This window comes from Gigantopelta aegis, chromosome 6 (assembly GCF_016097555.1).
Source record: "Gigantopelta aegis isolate Gae_Host chromosome 6, Gae_host_genome, whole genome shotgun sequence".
Taxonomy (NCBI): domain Eukaryota; kingdom Metazoa; phylum Mollusca; class Gastropoda; order Neomphalida; family Peltospiridae; genus Gigantopelta; species Gigantopelta aegis.
Window position 1 is genome coordinate 54,657,668 of NC_054704.1, and position 23,868 is coordinate 54,681,535.

General features: G+C 36.1%; 1 protein-coding gene across 3 annotated transcripts in view; it reads right to left on the bottom strand.

Annotated features, from left to right (window-relative positions):
• The window catches only part of LOC121375658 (protocadherin Fat 1-like), a 183,259-nt gene that overhangs the window by 20,331 nt on the left and 139,060 nt on the right, over positions 1-23,868 (bottom strand). For 2 of the 3 annotated variants that reach the window (XM_041503219.1, XM_041503218.1), the window contains exons 11-19: positions 23,169-23,343; positions 21,148-21,369; positions 16,446-16,466; positions 9,679-9,800; positions 6,318-6,707; positions 4,723-5,155; positions 3,730-3,938; positions 1,935-2,079; positions 495-1,558 (exon numbers count right to left, since the gene is read on the bottom strand). In XM_041503219.1, the coding sequence (XP_041359153.1) occupies positions 495-1,558; positions 1,935-2,079; positions 3,730-3,938; positions 4,723-5,155; positions 6,318-6,707; positions 9,679-9,800; positions 16,446-16,466; positions 21,148-21,369; positions 23,169-23,343 (2,781 nt within the window). The remainder of the gene's footprint in view (positions 1-494; positions 1,559-1,934; positions 2,080-3,729; positions 3,939-4,722; positions 5,156-6,317; positions 6,708-9,678; positions 9,801-16,445; positions 16,467-21,147; positions 21,370-23,168; positions 23,344-23,868) is intronic. The other variant, XM_041503220.1, reaches the window with a different exon arrangement.

A 23,868-nucleotide genomic window follows, 5' to 3' on the forward strand; every position in this document is an offset into this window, starting at 1 on the left:
AATAGTAACAGCAAAGAGTGACTGCAGATAAAAGCCTCACCCATAGTGTTAGGAAATGAACAGTGACTCAGTGATATTCAGTCTCACATTACTGACATTCAATCCTACATTACATCTTTATGCTACTAATAAATTAAATTTTATCTATAATACCAAGTATATTTTTCTACGAGTATAACATGATATACTTAACCATGACACTACCATATTTTGGGTGAGGGATGGTTAATAAACTAGATTTTTAAAAACCCCACCAAAATTTTAAATAATAAATAAATAAAAACACTCTGACAGGACTGTATAAATCGCTCATCTTGCACCTAACAGCACCTACGAAACAATTTTTGTTTTATGCAATTTAAATAAATGTTGAATTGTCCCCCACACAAATATGTACCTGAATTATTTTTAAGTGTGAACCAATTTTATTGTAATGTGCTTAAAAAATAGTGTGAACCAATGTTATTGTATATGATTAAAGCATGGCTGCGTACCTCATCACACTTTGGCGAGTGGTCGTTATCGTCGAGGATGTCGATGGAGATGATGGCTGTACTCACGAATCCCCCGTCCGTGGCTGCGATAGTCAGCCTGTAGTGGTTGGTTGTCTCTCGGTCTAGCGCCTTGTTCACAAACACCTCGCCATTGCTGTGCACATGGAACTGGTTGAGGGGATCGCCATCGATGATGTAGTAAAACACCTCGGCATTTGCCCCCACGTCGGCATCGGTGGTGTGAACGAACACCAGCACCGTCCCCGGCAACGCCTCTTCGTTGACAGCCGACTTGTACAGCTGGCGGTCGAACACCGGTGGGTTGTCGTTGTGGTCCGTCACAGTCACGAGAACTGACGTAGACGTGCTTCGCCGGCGGCCGCCGATGCGCGACGGAGAATCGTACACCACGACGCTGATGTTGTACTCGTTCTGCTGCTCCCGGTCTAGCGTGGTGCTCAGGGTGAGCCAGCCCGTGTGGGAATCCATGTGGAAGATGTTGGCCAGCTTCTCCATGTTGTGACCGAACGTGAAGCTGAATGAAGCCGGGTGGTCTGCGTCCTGTGCGTGCAGCTGTACGAGTTCCATGCCTGGCTCGGCGTTCTCGACAACCGTCACGACATACGGGTTCGAGTCGAACACAGGGTCGTTGTCATTCTTGTCACGAAGCTGGATGTTGACTTTCGTGTACGCGATGAGAGGAGGGGAAGTCTGCGATTCGGCCTTGATGGAAAGATGGTAGGCGGCCGTTTCCTCTCGGTCGAGATCCTGAATAACACGGATCTGGCCGTCGTTGCCGATGCTGAATTTTGGCGGATCATTGCTGCTTGCCGTGAAGCCCCTCATGATGTTGTAAGTGACTGGTCGGTCTGATACAGCTTTGATCGTTGCAATGACGCTACCGATTTGCTCACTCTCGGGAATGAAGAATGCATGCTCTGTCTTGTCAAACTTGGGTGCGACATCATTTGCCCCCATGATGACGATGTGGACCGACACATGGTCTTCCAAAGACGGCTGGCCCTGGTCTCTCGCTCGCACAAAAAACTGGTAAACATTGTTAGCTGTAAAAAATAAAAATAAAAATAAACAAAACATAAATAACTGCTAAAGACGTTTAGACAATTTCACAGCTTTTTGCGACCACCAACCCCACAACACATCCATAGCAACAACTCTGGTCGTATTATTTTATGGGCAATTATATAATTTAAAAAAATAACAATAAAGGCAGGGATTACTGAAGAAAAGGAACATAATAATTTTGATCATAGAAGTAGTTCTATTTATTCTTACAAGGTCAAATTACTTTGAAACAGAAGAAAAATACTCAGTGCAATTAAATGCATACCTTTATTTTTAAAATATTTAACAGCAGACTGATATCTGATATTGTAATTAATATCATCTGACACACAGAAATACATCAAGCTCTCTTACTGTAGGCCTCAAGGCTGGATCTAACTCTCAGAACACCGGTGTCGGCATCTATTTCAAACACGTCCATGACGTCTAGGTTTTCACTGTCATAGATGGAATGGATCACCTTCCCATTGACACCTTCATCAGCATCCACTGCTGTTACCTGTAAAACATAGAACATATCATCTAACATCTAGCAAATACATAGAGAATAATACACTAATTTTTGCTAGATATCATTCTTAAGAAATGAGTGGACATTCCATGTTAGTATCTGACCAAATGAAAGTAAGATCAGATATCATGGAAAGTTTGCAAGTTTTGTAAAAATTATATCTTGCGAAAATGAGTGTGGTATTTTGTTTCTTACTTATCTTCAAATAATGTAAAATGTGACAATTATATCCAACATAACCCAACGATACATGTGAATACAGAGAGCCAAGACCAGGGACATTTGTACGACACTCCCAGATGTTTACCAGGTGGGTAATAAAGTTATTTAGTATCCATATGGTTCAACATAACCAAGTTAATAATAATCATATGAAGGACATGTGTAATAACAAGTGTAAAGACGTAATTTTGGGAAGCGACGTCAGAACATGACGTTGCTTCTCCAGTCCTAGCTCAGACTGTGCATTTGAAATATGACGTCATTTCGTCATCAGCTTCTAGTTGTGGCTGAAACATTTTGAGTTGGGTCTTGTTATTCATAAGGAAAACAACAATAATAATACGGATGATAAAAAAATTATTACACTTGTGTGTGTCACATTGATTTTATGAAACTTGTGTCAGGCTTCATGTATTACCCTCACTCTCACTCGGGCAATACAAAAATCCTGCCACTTGTTTCGTAAAATCAGTATGACACATAAATTCGTATAATAATGTCTATGTCCTTGTTGATCAGCAAATCTAGCTTTGTTTAGAAGATCAAGTGTGCAGACAAAATTAACAGGTACATAAACATATATATAAACAACACCATTTTTCAATTAGCTTTCTAACAAATTGATGGCATATATTCACCATATTCAATTTTAATTTGCATTTGTGAAACTGGCTAACGACAATTTAAACCCTGGGTCAGGGCTTTAGATCTCACTAAACTGGCCACAACGGGGACTTTTGTCTTTTCTCGAGCACAGAAAGATAATTTTAGTTCAGTATCATCATTAACAGCTGCTGGAGAGTTGGCAATATTCAGAAATGCTTTTCAAGTTATTTTAATCTAATTAAACTTTTAAACATTAAACATTTCACTGGTTTTGAGGTGAAATATTTTGAGGTCAGCATCTAACAGTGTTCGAGATTAACAGTATCGCGATATCCATAGGATACCAGAATTTAATTTTGGATACCAGACTTCAATGACCCAGTATCCCACCAGGATACCATATAATGCTGTTGAGTTTCTTTAATCCTGCGTTTTTATTTTTCACTGAAACAATGAAAGAGGTAATTTACTAGTGAAGTTAAATAACAGTGTCGTCCAAGTTTGTTACGATGTTATTTATGAATTTCATTTAAGTGGGATACTAAATTCTCAGGTGGGATACCGGATTTTGAAATGTTAGTATCCAACTGGGATACTGCCCCAAATTTTTAATCTCAAACACTGTCTAATGATGATGTCTGTACTTTTTGTAATTATTTTGGACATATGTATTTTGGGCATGTTTATAGCCTCGAACTGGATGCAATCTAAAGCCCTGTGGGTATAGACAAACATTGCCTATTCATCTAATTATTTCTAGAACAGCCCTAAGGAACATTATTGGGAGTTTTATCATCACAACAGTGTTACCTGCAGAATGAATGTGCCGACAGTTGCGTTGTAGTAGACGTTGCCCTTGTATTCCTGCATGAGGAACTTGGGAAGGTTGTCATTGGCGTCGCGCACATTCACATGCACCGTGGTGTGACTGGTGTGGCCACCGTTGTCCGTGGCAGCCACAGGGATCATGTAACCCGTCCGCTTTTCCCGGTCCAGGGTTGTCTTCGTGAAGAGCTCTCCTGAAGAAAGGAAGGCAATAATTAATGACATTCCGGTACAATGGTTAATCAGCAGCTATTAGATGTTTAACTGCAACACATATTCAGAAGGAAGGAGTGTGTTTAACGAGATGCTCAACACATTTTAATTATCATTATATGGCATCAGCCATATGGTTAAGGACTACACAGGCAATGAGACAGAAAACCTGCTGCGGACACTCCATAGCCTACTCTTTTTGATTAGCAGCAAGGAATCTTTTATATGCAGCATCCCACAAACAGGGTAACACATACCATGTCTTTGATATGCCAGAGAATGGGTCCACTAAAGCGCCCCAGGTGAGCACTCTACCAAATGAGCTAGATCCTGCTCATTGGATATGATTTATAATATATACAAAATCTCTCTCCTATATAATATGATTTATAATACATACAAAATCTCTCTCCTATATAATATGATTTATAATACATACAAAATCTCTCTCCTATATAATATGATTTATAATACATACAAAATCTCTCTCCTATATAATATGATTTATAATACATACAAAATCTCTCTCCTATGTAACACATTTTGTCCATTTTATGTTGAACAGCAACAACTAACATGGATTACAAACTGATTTTTTTTTTTTTAACAATCCTTTTTAAAACAATATTTTGTAAATACCCTAACAATACAAAATGCAACAAACACTCTCAACCAATATTGATTTCAGCTTCTGTGTGTAGTTTATTATCTTTTACTAAAGCTTCAAAACATTTTGCCAAACACCATCTATCCAAGTTATTTCACCTGTATCGGCATCTATTCTGAAGATCTCCTGCAGAGCCTCACTCTGAATGGTGTAGGTCAGCATCCCATACGTGCCGTGATCGTTGTCAATAGCCAACACCGACGCCACGTAGAGTCCTTCGCCCATGTTCTCTGCCAACTCAGCATAGTATGATATCTGCGTGAACTGGGGGTAATGCCTGTTTGTATTTCTCACAGATATGGTGACCCGGGCGAAACTTGTGTACACCCCATCGCTGACGGAGACGTTAAGAGTGTACGAGGCGTCTAACTTCGGGCTGCGTTGTCGGGAAATCGATATTAGCCCCGATGTCGAGTTGATCGATACGGCCTGCTTTTCGTTTCCGTCGATGATGGAGAAATACAGAGAGCCCCCGTCCGATTGGTCGTTGTCAGTGGCGATGAGTTTCATGACGAGTTGACCACGCTGCACCTTGAATGAATAATTAAAATTTTGGTTACCATCATTACAGTATAACAGTTGGTCTAGTTGTAGCAGCCTGATCTTGTACATATGCTTATTTTTATTAACTTGAATACACTGAAGCATGTGGATAATAAACAAGTTACCAGTTACATATTATAAAATTTACGACCAATATAATATTCAGTTGTTACGAGCTTTAATGAGTGACACCTGAAACATATTTATTACATTAGCAATTTTTTCTTTGTTAACAAACTTTTTATTTTCATCATGATTACATTTATATAAAAATTATGTCAACAAACTTACACACTATTCTGATTATTGCTATGACTGTATTTTATTCATGATCACAGATAATTTTTAAAAACCAAAGTTTATTTATTCTTTCATAAAATGTGTAATAAATTGTATTAAAATAGCATTTTATTACAAATTTAACAATAAAAACTGAGAGACGTAAATGCAAACACTTTGAAGTACATGTATGTGACGTGCATGTGTATGTTTGCCAAATTGAGATGTCATATTTGGTACTGGAAAAGTCATTGGTTTGTAAGCATCAAATCGTCCAATAATATTGTACGTTACACCAATGGATTATGATTTTTATTTTCCAGGTTATGAGTGCCAGCTGGGGTAATAAAAGATGTTATTACCCATATGGTTAAACAAATCTTAGTATATATTCAAGTGATACATACGTCCCACTAGAATGCCAAGTGGGATGTAACACTTAGGCATCATCGATTGATGCACCACAACCTTACAGGAACATCAACCAAATGAGTTGAGTGAAATAAAATATGATCAATTATGGGTAATAAATAGGATATTAAACTTGCTACCATTTTGTAATTATGTTTATATCTCTTGTGAAATAATTTTCATTGACACTCACTAAGTTCGAGACAACTGAAAATTAATTCACTCAGAACATAAACATTATACGGAATGGAAGCTTGTTTAACATCCTATAATTACGATACTGCACTGATTCATTACATTTGAACCATGGGCCTAATTCACTAAACTCTCGCAACTTTGCGATCTCGCAGTGCAATGTTAAAAGACTTGCAAAGAGGATGCTTTGTTGTCTAGCAGAGCCTAAGAGACCTTTGAGAATTAGGCCCCATGTGAATAACAAAACTATGTAATGTTGCTGCACCTGGTCTGTGATGGTGCAGTCGTAGGACGGTTGGCTGAAGCGTGGAGGATTGTCGTTGACGTCCATGACGATGACATGCACGAGAGCAGTGGAACTGAGCGCTGGCATGCCGCTATCTGTGGCGACCACCAGGAAGAAGTATTCCGACTGGTTCTCGTGGTCGAGGGGTTTCTTCGTCATGACGACGCCCGTCTCAGAGTTCATGTGGAAGTGCTCCACGTCCGAGCTGCCCATGTAGTTGGGCGCGATGCTGTAGTGCACGAAGCTGTTGGAGCCGGTGTCACTGTCGTTGGCGCTGACGGTGAGGACAGGAGTGCTGATGGGACTGATCTCCAGCACGGTGGTGGTGTAACGCTGACTGTGAAACACTGGTGCATTGTCGTTGTGGTCCTGTTAAATACGGCATATAGATATAGAAACATTACAGTGCTGCCTGTATGGTACATTGTTGATATGGTCCTGTTAAATACGGTATAGAGATATAGAAACATTACGGTGCTGCCTGTATGGTACGTTGTCAATATGGTCCTGTTCAGTAAGGTATAGGGATATAAAAATTCAAACAGTGCTGCCTGTAGGGCACATTGTCGATATGGTCCTGTTAAATATGGTATAGGGATATAGAAACATTACGGTGCTACCTGTACGGCACATTGTCACTGTGGTCCTGTTAAATACGGTATAGAGATATAGAAACATTACAGTGCTACCTGTATGGCACATTGTCACTGTGGTCCTATTAAATACGGTATAGAGATATAGAAACATTACAGTGCTACCTGTATGGCACATTGTCACTGTGGTCCTGTTAAATACGGTATAGAGATATAGAAACATTACAGTGCTGCCTGTAGGGCACATTGTCGTTATGGTCCTGTTAAATACGGTATAGGGATATAGAAACATTACAGTGCTACCTGTAGGGCACATTGTCACTGTGGTCCTGTTAAATACGGTATAGAGATATAGAAACATTACAGTGCTACCTGTATGGCACATTGTCATTATGGTCCTGTTAAATACGGTATAGGGATATAGAAACATTACAGTGCTACCTGTATGGCACATTGTCACTGTGGTCCTGTTAAATACGGTATAGAGATATAGAAACATTACAGTGCTACCTGTAGGGCACATTGTCATTATGGTCCTGTTAAATACGGTATAGGGATATAGAAACATTACAGTGCTACCTGTACGGCACATTGTCGATATGGTCCTGTTAAATACGGTATAGAGATATAGAAACATTACAGTGCTACCTGTAGGGTACATTGTCACTGTGGTCCTGTTAAATACGGTATAGGGATATAGAAACATTACAGTGCTACCTGTACGGCACATTGTCGTTATGGTCCTGTTAAATACGGTATAGAGATATAGAAACATTACAGTGCTACCTGTACGGCACATTGTCGTTATTGTCCTGTTAAATACGGTATAGAGATATAGAAACATTACAGTGCTACCTGTACGGCACATTGTCGTTATGGTCCTGTTAAATACGGTATAGAGATATAGAAACATTACAGTGCTACCTGTACGGCACATTGTCGTTATGGTCCTGTTAAATACGGTATAGAGATATAGAAACATTACAGTGCTACCTGTACGGCACATTGTCGTTATGGTCCTGTTAAATACGGTATAGAGATATAGAAACATTACAGTGCTACCTGTACGGCACATTGTCGTTATGGTCCTGTTAAATACGGTATAGAGATATAGAAACATTACAGTGCTACCTGTACGGCACATTGTCGTTATGGTCCTGTTAAATACGGTATAGAGATATAGAAACATTACGGTGCTGCCTGTTCGGCACATTGTCGTTATGGTCCTGTTAAATACGGTATAGAGATATAGAAACATTACAGTGCTACCTGTACGGCACATTGTCGTTATGGTCCTGTTAAATACGGTATAGAGATATAGAAACATTACAGTGCTACCTGTACGGCACATTGTCGTTATGGTCCTGTTAAATACGGTATAGGGATATAGAAACATTACAGTGCTGCCTGTAGGGCACATTGTCGTTATGGTCCTGTTAAATACGGTATAGGGATATAGAAACATTACAGTGCTGCCTGTAGGGCACATTGTCGTTATGGTCCTGTTAAATACGGTATAGGGATATAGAAACATTACAGTGCTGCCTGTAGGGCACATTGTCGTTATGGTCCTGTTAAATACGGTATAGGGATATAGAAACATTACAGTGCTACCTGTATGGCACATTGTCACTGTGGTCCTGTTAAATACGGTATAGGGATATAGAAACATTACAGTGCTACCTGTACGGCACATTGTCGTTATGGTCCTGTTAAATACGGTATAGAGATATAGAAACATTACGGTGCTGCCTGTACGGCACATTGTCGTTATGGTCCTGTTAAATACGGTATAGGGATATAGAAACATTACGGTGCTACCTGTACGGCACATTGTCGTTATGGTCCTGTTAAATACGGTATAGAGATATAGAAACATTACGGTGCTGCCTGTACGGCACATTGTCGTTATGGTCCTGTTAAATACGGTATAGGGATATAGAAACATTACAGTGCTGCCTGTAGGGCACATTGTCGTTATGGTCCTGTTAAATACGGTATAGGGATATAGAAACATTACAGTGCTACCTGTAGGGCACATTGTCACTGTGGTCCTGTTAAATACGGTATAGAGATATAGAAACATTACAGTGCTACCTGTATGGCACATTGTGGTTATGGTCCTGTTAAATACGGTACTGAGATATAGAAACATTAGTGATACCTGTATGGCACATTGTCGTTATAGTCCTGTTAAATACGGTATAGAGATATAGAAACATTACAGTGCTACCTGTACGGCACATTGTCGTTATGGTCCTGTTAAATACGGTATAGGGATATAGAAACATTACAGTGCTACCTGTATGGCCATTGTCATTATGGTCCTGTTAAATATAGATATACAAACATTACAACACAATATCTTGTTCGACAAGCTGACAAAATTCTACATATAGAAATATATGAACATCACTGGACAATCTGTATGTTGAAAATATTCTATGTTTAGGAATATGTTTTGGGCCGTCAACCAGAATTTGTTATGTCCACTCTTTGTAAAAATAAGAGCTGTTCACCATTTCTTAATAACTTTTTTTTGAAATGGGGAGGGGATTATTTCTTTGTTTTGGGGTTTGTTTGTTTTTTACCTGTATTATGTTATATAATTTTAAAAACAAATCAAATTGCTTCTTTTTTTCTGAAATATTTTAAACATTAAATTTTATTTTTCTGAAAAGCCTGATTTTTGTTTCTAGCTAATTCTGGTTGTCGGCTCTCTCTCGACATGCACATTAAATTACAACCTGTAGCCTGACAAAGATGAGAGCTTCAGTGTAGCTGCCCGTGTCAGTGTCTGTAGCCCGCAACGTCAACTCATAGCTTGGCTTTTCCTCGTAGTCGATCTCACCAATCACAGATACCAAACCTGGCCAACGACATTCAGTAATACATGTATTTAACATGTGTAGTTTACAAAAAAAGAATCAAAGCAGCAACACATTCGTAACTGATAAAAAAAACAAAGTTTTAGGGGGAAATAAACACATAAAAAAAAATACTATCCTAAGATGAAAAACAAAAGAATAATAAAAAGAAGAAGAAATAATAATTAAAAAAATAAAAATAAAAAAATAAAAAGGAAAAGGTTATTAGATGAAAAGGTAATACTTGATGAGTGATAGCAAAAAATAGTGTGACTAACTTTCCATGTATAGAAATACAGGAACATAATAAAATAAATCCTACATTTTCATCATTGAGGATAAAAACCCACCCTTGATTTTTTTATTTACCGGTAGCCAAAAAAAAGAGAAGTTTTTGCTTGATGTGTAGTATTTGCAATGTACTAAAAATATATAGATTTTAAATAGATAAAATTCCCCCCCCCCCCGTTTCCTTTTTGAAAAAAATACATAGTATTCAGTGAATTTCAAGATGAACATTTGAAAATTATAAATCATAAAAAAATTTCCTTCATTAATTGTCTACAAAAAAAGATAACAAACATTTATAAGTTTAGTTTTGAATAAAAACAATTTACTGTTGTTTTTTATTTCACATGTTAAATGTTATTCCCAGACTTCCACTGAAATTCCCCCCAAACTAAAGAGATCTTCCAAAACACACAGATACTTAAAACCATTTTTAAAAAAACAAGTTACCATGTAACAGAATTATATAATTAATGGTTATTATTTAAACATTGAAAAAATTAATAAATTTAAGATATACATGTATATGTATACAAAGTTCTTTAAGATATGTTTTGAATTAATATATTAATAATTTATGTATGCTGAAGAATTATGAAATGATATTTTTGGATGTATAATTATATATAATTTTTATTGTAAAGTTAAGAAGCAATATTTCTGATAAATAAGTATTTACCTTTAGGTTCAGTCCTAACATGCATATCAAATGATCAGACCAAACATTGTGTCTAAATGAATTCTAGAAAACCACTACACTAACAAGACTAACCTGGGTTAGTGCTATCACTATACTAACAGGGCACAATATTTCACGTTAACTGCTGATGTTCACATGTCAGAAACACAATTTTAAAACTATCAACTGGTTATCTTTTGAAATTGAAAAAAAGAGCTGCAAATGTCTGAAAATAACTCATTTTAATGGAAGTTTGAGGTAACTGACAGGGAACATTTATTTTTTATTTTTTTAAAGATTAAGGACATTTCTAGACAACTGAAAATTGCTTAGTAACTACAATTTAATATTTTAAAATTGTGTAGCGATCTATGAATCTGGCATAACAAATCGTAACGCAATACGGAACAAAATGTTCCCCGGTTGATTAAGGTAAGCAAATATAATGCACATATAAAATCAAGTGAACCAATCACTGGTAAACTAAGATTTTAAATATTGTCTCCTGTACATGTATAAAAATGTACAATGAATACACATGTTATAGATATTTTTCTTAGTTATCAGGTGTTTTAAAAATGAGTTCAAATAGCCTGCATGCTACATATTACTTCCAGTATATATTATTATATATATAGTGTTATGAAAGTTAATGTGTTGCTAGGAAGCAAGGTACTGTATTACTGTATGTGGACTCCCTCTAAACAATTTAACAATTAATTTTTTTTTTTAAAGTGCATGTCACTTGTCAAATTTTAGGTAAAACAATAAAACAAAATTTCCAATATACACAGTACTGTTTAATAGTTAGCGACTATCAAACATCTAACTTATGTCAAAACAATTACATACTATCATAGATAATTTATTTTAATATCCATTTCCCAACCAATGGGTTAGCCAATATCACAACTTTGATATACCAGTTGCGGTGCACTGTTAAGACCCAGACAACCTCAATGGCACTTTCCTCTGGAGAGTGTGTGAACGTTATCCCATTAAACCACATGCTAGAGTTCTACAACTGAACTACCGCTATATACTGCTCCCCACAGAACTAATAAATTAATGTTTAGACAAAGTCCAGCATACATATATAAGTATATAATATGTATATGTGAAAAATGGCAGGTGGGATGGGCAATATCATTGTGAAATGGAAAGAACAGAGGACATTATAAGCTGGATGGGATTGGTGGGAGGTTTTGTTGTAGGTGTTATTTTTTAATTTGAAGCTATCCGACTAACTTAAAAAATAAAAAAAATAAAAAAAATAAAACAAAAATTAAACTTCCAATCTACAGTTGCTTTAAAGTATTACTAAAAACAAAATCTATCAGGCATTGGTTTTTATTTCTCATTTACTTTAGAAATTGACCATCCAATTTCGCTACATGGATTAGAAACAAATAACATTGTGTAAATGGATCTGCTGTCCCTAACTGCAATCTGAATTCAGAAAGTAACAGAGTCAAGGTTAACATACATGTATCGACCAGGAAAGCTTTGTGTGTGGATATTATGGAGGAAAAAAAGAATTAAAAAAAAGACATTATACTTCGCAATGGAAATGATACTAGAACAGATACGAAAAATCCACATTATACATATGCAAAACGTATTATGTACAATGTATGTGTATTTTGTTTTATGAATATGGAAATCACGATCTGCACAGCAAAAACAAAAAATATAATAATAAAAAATAAATAAATAAACAAAAAATAAAAATAAAATACAATCAATTTAAAAAACTGCTATTATCCAATAGACTCAGCATACATATTAACTGCTAAACCTCTACTGACCACTTTAAACTACAAAAGAAGTGATGGCTCAAAGCAACATGAAACAAACAAATACAAATAAACATAATTTAAAGTAACTATGTTAACACAATGTTTCAAGAATAGCTACGGTAACACATGTGAATAATGTTGATGTTTTTTCTTAAAGAAAAACTCAGCACTTAAAGCAGAAAATTAACTTGACTATATAATGCAAGACCAGGGCTGCAGATATATGAAAATAATATGCATATAGGTATAGTATACATAATTATGTTTTAATAATTTTATGCATTTTGTTAAAACATGGCACATAAAACTTTTTTTTGTTATTTAAATAAATTTTTAAAATGAGTAACATATTTTGAATTATCTGATACATATCTGTTTTGAAGAATAACTGGCATGTACTGTAATTTATCAGTTTACTGCATCAAAGTATTGATGCGTGAGCTCAGACTCTACCATAAATTTCCAAGTTATGGAATCGTAATATTAATTATAAAATATGGGATGGCACTTTACTGGTGGATTGGAGGGAATTTGTCCCGATATTTTTTAAAGGTAAAATTCAGTCTTTTCCCTGTTAAATGCAGTCTTCATCCCGAAAAATGCTGATTTCTGATTACCGGTATAATATATCGTCAACATCCCAAACTGCATTATGCTTGTAACACCATTCAGGTTCTTTTCTCGTGCACAGTTTGTGCAATCAATATTTGATTTGATGTCATCTGCTAGTCATTCATATGTGGGGGTTTTCTTCTCAGTTTGGGAAATTTTTTATTAACAATAAAGTTCAGAGAAGTAAATATCTAAATACAAACTTTACAAAACCCTAAAACCATTAACTTTACCGAGTCATTTTTGCTTCTTTCTTAAAATTACCAAGTCCACTTGACTCATAAAAATTGACTTAAAATGGAGGAAGATGAATTAACATTCGGTGTGTCTCATATGACCTCACACTTGCTAGATCAACAAGGCAAAATAATTTAAATTTTATGATTTTCATACCATCTGTTATTATAATTTGTTTCAATTATTCTATTCCAAGGTATGCTGCATTTGTTTACCCCTACTGAAATGAATTGTAGACACAGTCCATTCAGAATAATTGCAAATCATTTTGAATGTATAAATTGTTTTAATTAAGAATCAGCTCTTTAAAAAATTTATATTTTACAAAGAATTCACTGAACTGACAATGATCATGGGAGAAAAAAGATGGCCGACTCCTCTTGACAAACTGAATTTGACGAACTGTGTGCCTGAACACAATTAGAAACTGCCACACTTTCCTGCTTACTGTATGGTGTTACACCTTTGTTTACTAGAATTGATTCTTTTTACGTCCATGTTGTTGATTTTTTCCATCAATTTTATTTCCGATACCTTAACTGAAAAATATTTTATTTTCTTTACATAAGTATCATATTCATGTTTTTGTCATTAGCTGAACGCAGTTTGGGATGTCGATGGTAAATATATTAAATATAAAATTCAATAAAGATAAGATTTTTCTCAAACTTTATGGTTCAAAATCAACATAATCAGATTTCCCAAGCTATCAAGGACATGGGCATTATAATGCACTGAAGTACCTGCCAATGAGTGTTTTGTTTTTCCTTTTTGTTTTTTTAACCAGTGCACGTTAACTATAATGTAAATACCACAGACAGTAAATACTTTACTGCACACTTAAACCTTTCTGAAATTTATCTCCAGAGTTCCAGGCTTTCCCCAAACCACCACATGAGAACTATGATCTAAATAATATGGATTATTTATTTTGTCATGCACCAACATGATGTATTACAGTACATGCTAGAGTTATCAATTTTTTTTTTTTAAACTGCCACCTTGCGACCGAGATGCGTCTCGGTGCATGTTCAAGTAACAAAGTGCATAGAAGAGGCTGTGAAGCAGGCAGACAGTAACTAAAGAATTATACCACATCCACACACCAAGAACCAAGCAAGACCGACTGCTTCCCTGCTCGCACCAACCACAAAGCCAAACGTGGCACACAAATCACGTACAATTCACATTGATTTACTTCATTTCTATAACTTAGCTGACATTTCTTTTATTTACTTATTTTTTTAATAACTGCTAGTGATTAACATTTTTCAAATTGATTATAAAGTTTATGTAATATTTTCCTTGTATAAGATTTTATTTAGTTTTCTTTTTTACACAAAAACAATCAGAAAAGGTACAGAAAATGTTATGCACATGAGATTTCTCATACCAGTCACTTAGTGTTAATGATTTAGCCAATTTGGTTATACAATTAAAACATGTATCACTGAGATTACTGATATTAATGGAATGTTGTGGTAATAACTTTACAGTGTTAAAGCCATAGTATCTAGTGTTTCTGTGATGCACAATTCTTTGACTTATTTTACTCCCTTATTGCTAACTACATCAAATTAAAACAAAAATGGCTAGCCACTAAGAAGCACAAAAGGTGGAATGCTTTCTGATGTATTTATTTGTGCAGTACATTAACAAAGCAATGTGACTTGTTTATTATATAAAAGCAAAAGACATTTCTTTAAAGCTGCAGTTTCAAGAATAGTTTCTTTTTCTTTTTGTGTCACACAACTGTTTGCCTTATGTAACAGTGTACATGTATTACAAAACATGGCAGAAGACCTGTTCGGCACATCAAAGCAATTGACCATACACACACCGATAGCAAACAACATATTTATTAAAACAGCAGTTGTGTTTGTATTTGACATGTTGTAAGATGGGAAGGTGAGATTGAAGCTTTAAACTGAAGCTTTAAACTGAAGCTTTGTTTGAGCTATGCATTAATAAATGTCATCATAAGATGGAGATGTGAGAGTGCAACTTTAATTCAATTAGAGGCACATATATAAAACCATTGATTAAAAGACTGGTGGAACATTTGTCCCAGGCACCAAGCTCAAAGGTGGCTTTGTAAATGTATTTAGCAATTTGTTAAGTTATTTAAATGGTTATGACCTAATGTCTTCAAAGTCTGAAGTGGCCCTATTACTAAATTATATATACATTAACTTCATTATCTCTAGAAAATGGTGAAAATTATGCTTTAGGGCCATTTTTAGACCTCAAAATGTCCTGGGCTAATGAGGAGTTAATGAGATAACCAGTTTACAGGTAAAAATAATGAGGTATAACTGTGTGTGTTTATATATGTATATTTAATTCATAACATAAGCTTAATCTAATTCTATTTAAATATATAAAATCTAATTTGATTAATTTATTTAAAACGTTTTTAACATCCATCAGGATGAATATTCATAGGAGCAAATGTGACCCAAATTTCATTGATCTAGAACTTTGTGACACAAAGCTAAGCATAAAAACTGAACAAAGATCTTAAAATGTTTCAGACTTTATCACACACAGAAATAAATTAAAATGAATAAATTAATACTGCCAATTAACCAGCATGACAAAACATCTTAGTTTATTAAAATAATACATAGAAAAATATTTTAGAATATTATTACAATAGTATGGCAGTAAAAATGTATTATTATTTAAGAATTTTATTTCTAATCTTTTTGTCTCATTTAAAAAACCCAAAAACAATACTTCAAAAATATCATGAAGACAACTCAGAAACCACATACATGTAAATGGTAACAAAGGTTACATTATATTATAACTACAGTAACTTTAATTTAGCTACAGACATAAACACAACATTTATTTAATTATTAATTATTATTATTATTATTATTTATTTTTAATATTAACAACTTGGTACAGGTCATACTGAAAAACGTGACCAGATATAAAGACAAAAAGATAACAGTGTGACTGAACAAGCAGGGAAGCAGAAACACCCAACACAACAGAGATAAAGAGAGAGAGATTTTACTCACATGGGCCTAACACATCCATGGCTGATCCCGACCGAGTACAAGAGAGTAAAGGTAAAAACATCACTCATTAGTAATCAAGACAAGATAGAGATCAGGCAACAAGAGATCTAGGACAAACCAGAAACACAATTTCTTATCACTTTACTCCGTCTTTCACTTAACGTTTTACCCCCTTATGTCATGAGCCGATAACAGTGAGTTTGAACTGCAGATAGACATGAATAGGAGGATAGGAGATGATAGGATAGGATAGGATAATATATTATTATTCCCTGTCTTTTTCTTCTTCTTTTAATCTTTATTCTTCTTATTAAATCCAAACTGAAAATGTCAAAGCCTTACTACCCTACCAACTACATTCTGAAACATTCTACTGAGAACTCTAAGGATGTGCCCAGGAAAGACATGCTTCCATCTTCAGTAAAGGTAAGTACATGTTGATCAATGGTTGATTGACTGATTCATTGATTGATAGGACACACATTCAGTGTGCAAACCAGAAACAAGCTGCTGAGAGGCACACCTGATACTGTCCTCGTTTCTTTGTTGTTGTTGTTGTTTGTTTTTTGTTTTGTTGGGTTTTTGTTTTGTTTTTTTGGGGGTGGCGTGGGGGGAATTTATCTCTGTTAGTGTAAGCACACTTTTTACTATATATAATTTTTGTCCCTAATCCACAATAAGACACATTATAACGCATATTAAGTTGAAGTTTGTTTAGTTTAACAACACCACTAGTGCACATCAGTTATTGGATGTAAAACATTTGGTCATTTTGATCAAACTCTGTACCTTTTTCTAAGGGATCTTTTATAGGTCTTTTTCCACAGATGGGACAGCACATACCATGACGTGTGATCTACCAGTCATGGGCCACTGGTTAGGATAGAAAAACCCCAATGGGTCAGCCGAGGAGGTTTGATCCCACATCCTAAGCACTTCAGGCAACACCTCAGGTAAGTGCCATCAAATAAACTATGTTTCACTCCTGCCCAGAATGGAATATTATTTCCATCTTTCAACAACATACACATTTTCTTTCTTTTAAAAATGACTGTCTTTATGTTGTTTCTGATTCCATATGTGCAAAGTACCAAGGCTCTGTCCTAATGGTCCTAATGATGCTTAACTGTTTTGTTAATATTCAATGGAAAAAATAATTAAAAAAATTAGAGACTATTTCACAATGACAATTACACACATGGCAGTTGAGACAGTAGTTGTTTAAAAACAACTTGAATAAATGTACGGTAACTGGAACTGGAATTGGAATTGATGTAGGCAAACTTCTTAATTCTTACAGACAAATTGGACAGATGGCTGGACAATCACCTGTTCATAAAACTTTAAGTCTTGTTTCAAGGCTTTTAATAGTGTCTTGACCAAACAGACAGCACATACAGTGAAACCCTTCCAAACTGGACACTCTGTAAGCCAGAATTCCCTCAAAATCAGATGTTTTTCACTGTCGCTTTTTGAATATCAGTACAGAACAAATCTCTCTAAACCAAAGACCCTTTAAGAACTGATTTTGACTTTGTCCACTGGGTGTCCGATTTAGAGCGGTTTCACTGTAGTTGAAAGTCTGGAAACGTAACTAAACTCTTGAGTCTGGACTTTAAAGTTTGATATGCAAGGGCCAGGGGCCTACTTCACAAATCTCTCTAAACCAGAGACCCTTTAAGAACTGATTTTGACTTTGTCCACTGGGTGTCCGATTTAGAGCGATTTCACTGTAGTTGAAAGTCTGGAAACGTAACTAAACTCTTGAGTCTGGACTTTAAAGTTTTATATGCAAGGGCCAGGGGCCTACTTCACAAATCTCTCTAAACCAGAGACCCTTTAAGAACTGATTTTGACTTTGTCCACTGGGTGTCCGATTTAGAGCGGTTTCACTGTAGTTGAAAGTCTGGAAACGTAACTAAACTCTTGAGTCTGGACTTTAAAGTTTTATATGCAAAGGCCAGGGGCCTACTTCACAAATCTCTCTAAACCAGAGACCCTTTAAGAACTGATTTTGACTTTGTCCACTGGGTGTCCGATTTAGAGCGGTTTCACTGTAGTTGAAAGTCTGGAAACGTAACTAAACTCTTGAGTCTGGACTTTAAAGTTTTATATGCAAGGGCCAGGGGCCTACTTCACAAATCTCTCTAAACCAGAGACCCTTTAAGAACTGATTTTGACTTTGTCCACTGGGTGTCCGATTTAGAGCGGTTTCACTGTAGTTGAAAGTCTGGAAACGTAACTAAACTCTTGAGTCTGGACTTTAAAGTTTGATATGCAAGGGCTAGGGGCCTACTTCACAAAGCTCTCTCATGGCTCTCTTAAGCAACATCACATTGTCATTGCAAGTCTTTTTGCATCGCACTGTGAGATCGCAAAGTTGCGAGACGTTAGTGAATTAGTCCCCTGGATTTACTTATGCCATAGTGGAGAACAATCAGGATAGATGGGTACTCAGCAAATTACAAATGGACACCAGATTTAAGACTTGAAATGATTTGCATGCATGCAAATTAGGGATCACTCTTGTTGCCAGATAACATGCTATATCTACACAGCCTTAGATAAGGTCATACAAAACATGAAAGAGAAATGTTTTTAAAAGATTCACTTATATTACCATCTGTTGTAAACATGTATTAATATACACAATATTTCACTACAAACGTTGCTGGTATGATAAACCATGGAACACTGACATGTTGATGTATTCATGACAACTAAGCATGATGTAACAATTGGCTGCATACATCATGTTTTGTGTCTTATGTTCGTGTATTAGTAAGAGTTTGATTACAGTGCTTAAGGCAGAAACCATCACCATTACAGAGGAGTATTCTACAAAGCAGTAATATTGACAGTCCACTTCGATTCAAAACACACATTTAGATTATGACACAAGTGTAGTTATTAAGGTCTTATAGTTTACGAAATTAGTGTATTTATTATTTTTTTTACAATAAATCTCTCTTAAAGCTTATAGACATATTTAGTGTGTTGGGTTTTTAATCTTAGAGTAATTATTATTAGTATAACACAGCAAAATAACAAACATTCATGTATGCAATGTTCCTTATGAAGTAAATGTATTTTAAGTTTAGAATACTTGAGATAAATTAACCCAAAGGACATACTGTGATCTAAAAGTAAAGTTTGTTTTATTTAATGGCACTAAAGCACATTGATTTTATATCTTATCATCGGCTATTGGACGTCAATCATATGGTCATTCTGACACTGTTTTTTAGAGGAAACATAGGCTACTCTTTTACGACAGGCAGCAAGGGATCTTTTATTTGCGCTTCCCACAGGCAGAATAGCACAAACCATTGCCTTTGTTGAACCAGTTATGGATCACTGGTCGGTGCAAGTGGTTTACACCTACCCATTGAGCCTTGCGGAGTACTCACTCAGGGTTTGGAGTCGGTATCTGGGTTTAAAATTCCATGCCTCGACTGGGATCCGAACCCAGTACCTACCAGCCTGTAGACCAATGGCCTACCACGACACCACCGAGGCCGGTTATACTGTGATCTTTGCATTAAGGTATGCTTATTTCCAAAAAACGCAAGAAAAAAAAATAGACATTTAAATTAACTGAATGTTCATGATGTTATGTATAAATAACTAGCATTGCCATTTTGTTTAAAGGAACTCATAAATGTACATCATTGACTTGTTGAAACACCACTTCCCTCGTGCCTTACAGAGATACAATTTGACCTAATATTTATGCACTTATTTGGACATGGCTTTACTGAAAAAAAATTCAACAATTTTATTTACCAAAATATATATGCTGCTTTGAGTGAAGAAATTATTTTTAACTACCACTCCAGCTTAATGACTGACCGTGATCTGAGATGGGGCCCTAATAACGATAAATATGGTTAGTACACACTAGCATTGATTTGGGTGCATGATGTGTTGCGGTGCATCTACGTGTAGTGGTAGTAGCTAGCTTAATTATGCTGTTGTGTAAGTTTGCCAACTAACAGCAGATGAAAGTGTGTGTACTGTTATAATGACAGTGTTCTTAACATTGACAAATATAGACATACATACATCATTTAATAATTAATACACAATTTATCCAATATTATATATTTTATAACCCTAATGTGTACAGTCTAAAACTAATATGGTGTAGTATTTTCAGTCTTAAATCAAGACTTCTTGGATGCTAATATGTATTTAATTGTCAAATAAATAAGTAAATAAATATTGGCATCGAAGAACTCTTAAAAGATCAAAAGTACCAAGTCAATTTTATCAATTTTGAAATTAATATTTTGAATTTAATGAAAATAGTATTATTAAAATCATCGAACACATAATAATATTTTTAATACATGTAGATATATTAAGAAAACTGCCTCTGATAAAGTAGATTAAGAAACAAAAACCATCTATAAATAAATTGCTATGTCAGTTTTATAATTATGATACAGGTAAATATTAACTATTGATTTGTGATTGAACTATAAGCTCTTGCCACCATAGCCAGCTCTCAAGCGTAATCCTTAAAAATCCCTGCATAAAAAAGCAGCAAAAAGACCCACCACTCACAAAGCATCAAAAACAGACCACAAACGCCCACCACAGTATGATCCCCACAAAGCCAATCTTTCCAACAATCTATGCAGCAAAAAGTTTACAGATTAGTTTAAAAAAAAAAAAAAAAATTGGAATTGGAACTCACCTGTGTTGAAGTCAACAGCAAAGTCGCCGTACTTGTCTCCCTTGGTAATGGAGTAGATGAGTTTCTGGTTCTTGGGACTGAAGGCCTGGATGCTGAGTACCGGCGAGTGCATGGCGATGTTCTCCGGCACACTCACGTTGTAGAATGATTTCTCGAAGATGGGACTGTCTCGGTTTATAACGTGGATGGGCACTTTGATCAACGTACGATGGGGAGGGCGACCTACAAAGATTAACACAGTTATGGTACGAGACTTTTATAACTACCAGTAGTCATGGCTAGTCCATAGTGCTACATAGAAATAAATGGCTAAATTAACGAAGCCTGTTTTTCTTAAATGCAGGTGTTCGAGCATAACTAGTCATGGCTAGTCCATAGTGCTATATAGAAATAAATGGCTAAATTAACGAAGTCTGTTTTTCTTAAACATACATGTTTAAAGCATTGTAAACGTATGTAGTTACATGCGTGTAAAGTAAAGTAAAGTTTGTTTTATTTAACGACGCCGCTAGAGCACATTGATTTTTTATCTTATCATCGGCTATTGGACGTCAAACATATGGTCATTCTGACACTGTTTTTAGAGGAAACCCGCTGTCGCCACATAGGCTACTCTTTTTACGACAGGCAGCAAGGGATCTTTTATTTGCGCTTCCCACAGGCAGGATAGCACAAACCATGGCCTTTGTTGAACCAGTTATGGATCACTGGTCGGTGCAAGTGGTTTACACCTACCCATTGAGTCTTGCGGTGCACTCACTCAGGGTTTGGAGTCGGTATCTCGATTAAAAATCCCATGCCTCGACTGGGATCCGAACCCAGTACCTACCAGCCTGTAGACCGATGGCCTGCCACGACGCCACCGAGGCCGGTCTTACATGCGTGTAAGACATAAACAGGCTTTGTAAATTCGGCTCAAAGTATTTGACAGTGAAACCTTTATCCTGTAATACTCACACTGCTATTCTTCTCGACTAACCAAAACCCACTACTACTTGTATACACTTCACAGTTGTACTTGTAGTGTGTGTGGATGTGTGATATATAGTTTAAAAGGCACAAACTCATAAAGCTTGCAAGAAATTATTGGGTCATGGAACATACTGCCCTGCCTGTCAGGAAACGCACGTAAAATATACCTTTCTTCTCATACAAAATGTAGTGAGTTTCCTAGGAAAACTGTTGTCAGAATTATCAAATGTGTCACATCCAACAGACATTAATCAATGGGCTCTTAAACAAAAATAAAAGAATAAGAAAAAAAACAAAAATGGGGGCTGGGAGAGAGGCAAGAGAAGCATCTGCCCCTACTCCCCCCCAATAAGAAAAGGTGTCCGTTTTGTCTAGCCAGAGAAAACATTGTATACCCAAATTTGAATTTTTTTTCCCACTGCTTCTTTGTTATTTTAGGTTGGGTTCAGCCCTGCAAGTTTTCCTAGGGATGGACTTTACAGTGAAGTGGGTGGTAAACTCAGTTGGGTTCAGCCCTGCAAGTTTTCCTAGGGATGGACTTTACAGTGAAGTGGGTGGTAAACTCAGTTGGGTTCAGCCCTGCAAGTTTTCCTAGGGATGGACTTTACAGTGAAGTGGGTAGTAAACTCAGTTGGGTTCAGCCCTGCAAGTTTTCCTAGGGATGGACTTTACAGTGAAGTGGGTGGTAAACTCGGTTGGGTACAGCCCTGCAAGTTTTCCTAGGGATGGACTTTACAGTGAAGTGGGTGGTAAACTCGGTTGGGTACAGCCCTGCAAGTTTTCCTAGGGATGGACTTAACAGTGAAGTGGGTGGTAAACTCAGTTGGGTACAGCCCTGCAAGTTTTCCTAGGGATGGACTTTACAGTGAAGTGGGTGGTAAACTCAGTTGGGTTCAGCCCTGCAAGTTTTCCTAGGGATGGACTTTACAGTGAAGTGGGTGGTAAATTTGGTTGGGTACAGCCCTGCAAGTTTTCCTAGGGATGGACTATACAGTGAAGTTAGTGGTAAACTCGGTTGGACTATAGTGAAGTGGGTGGTAAACTCAAACCTTTGTCTTGTGCTTCCACCATGAGCGAGAAGACCTTGTTCTGGTCGCGGTGCGTCAGAGTGCGCACGCTGATGTCGCCAGTGATGTGGTTAATGAGGAACTTCTGGTCACTGCCATCGATGATGCTGTATCGCACATCACCATTTTTACCATCATCCACGTCAACAGCCGTCACCTGTAAACATCACATGTAATGTACAGTTGTAATGAATACTATTAGTTTAACATTTTAATTTTAAAAAAAATTTATATCAGCAATTCATGAAAATCAAAATTTAATTCAGAATCTTCTTTTCATGACGTCGTTTCTCAAGATTATAATAATAAAGAGGAAAAGTATATTATTAATATACAGTGAAATCCCTCTAAAATGGGACACCCATAGGACAAAGTACTGATACTTGACAAAGAACCACACAAAATGGTTTTGAAGGAATTCCAGTGTTTTGTTGTCAGAGGTTTCACTGCATTTATAACTGAAATATGCTCAAATAAATAAATCCTAGTTTTGCTAAAACTTAAAATCCATATGACATATAACATTTACAGATCATCAACAATAAAGAAATACAAATTCCAATGCTAACACCAATATCCTACCCGCCCTTTTAACTATTTCTCCTTCAGCACAACTTAAAACCCATATGACAACTTGACTGTATAAAGATAACATTTACAGATTAATGATATAGAAACACAA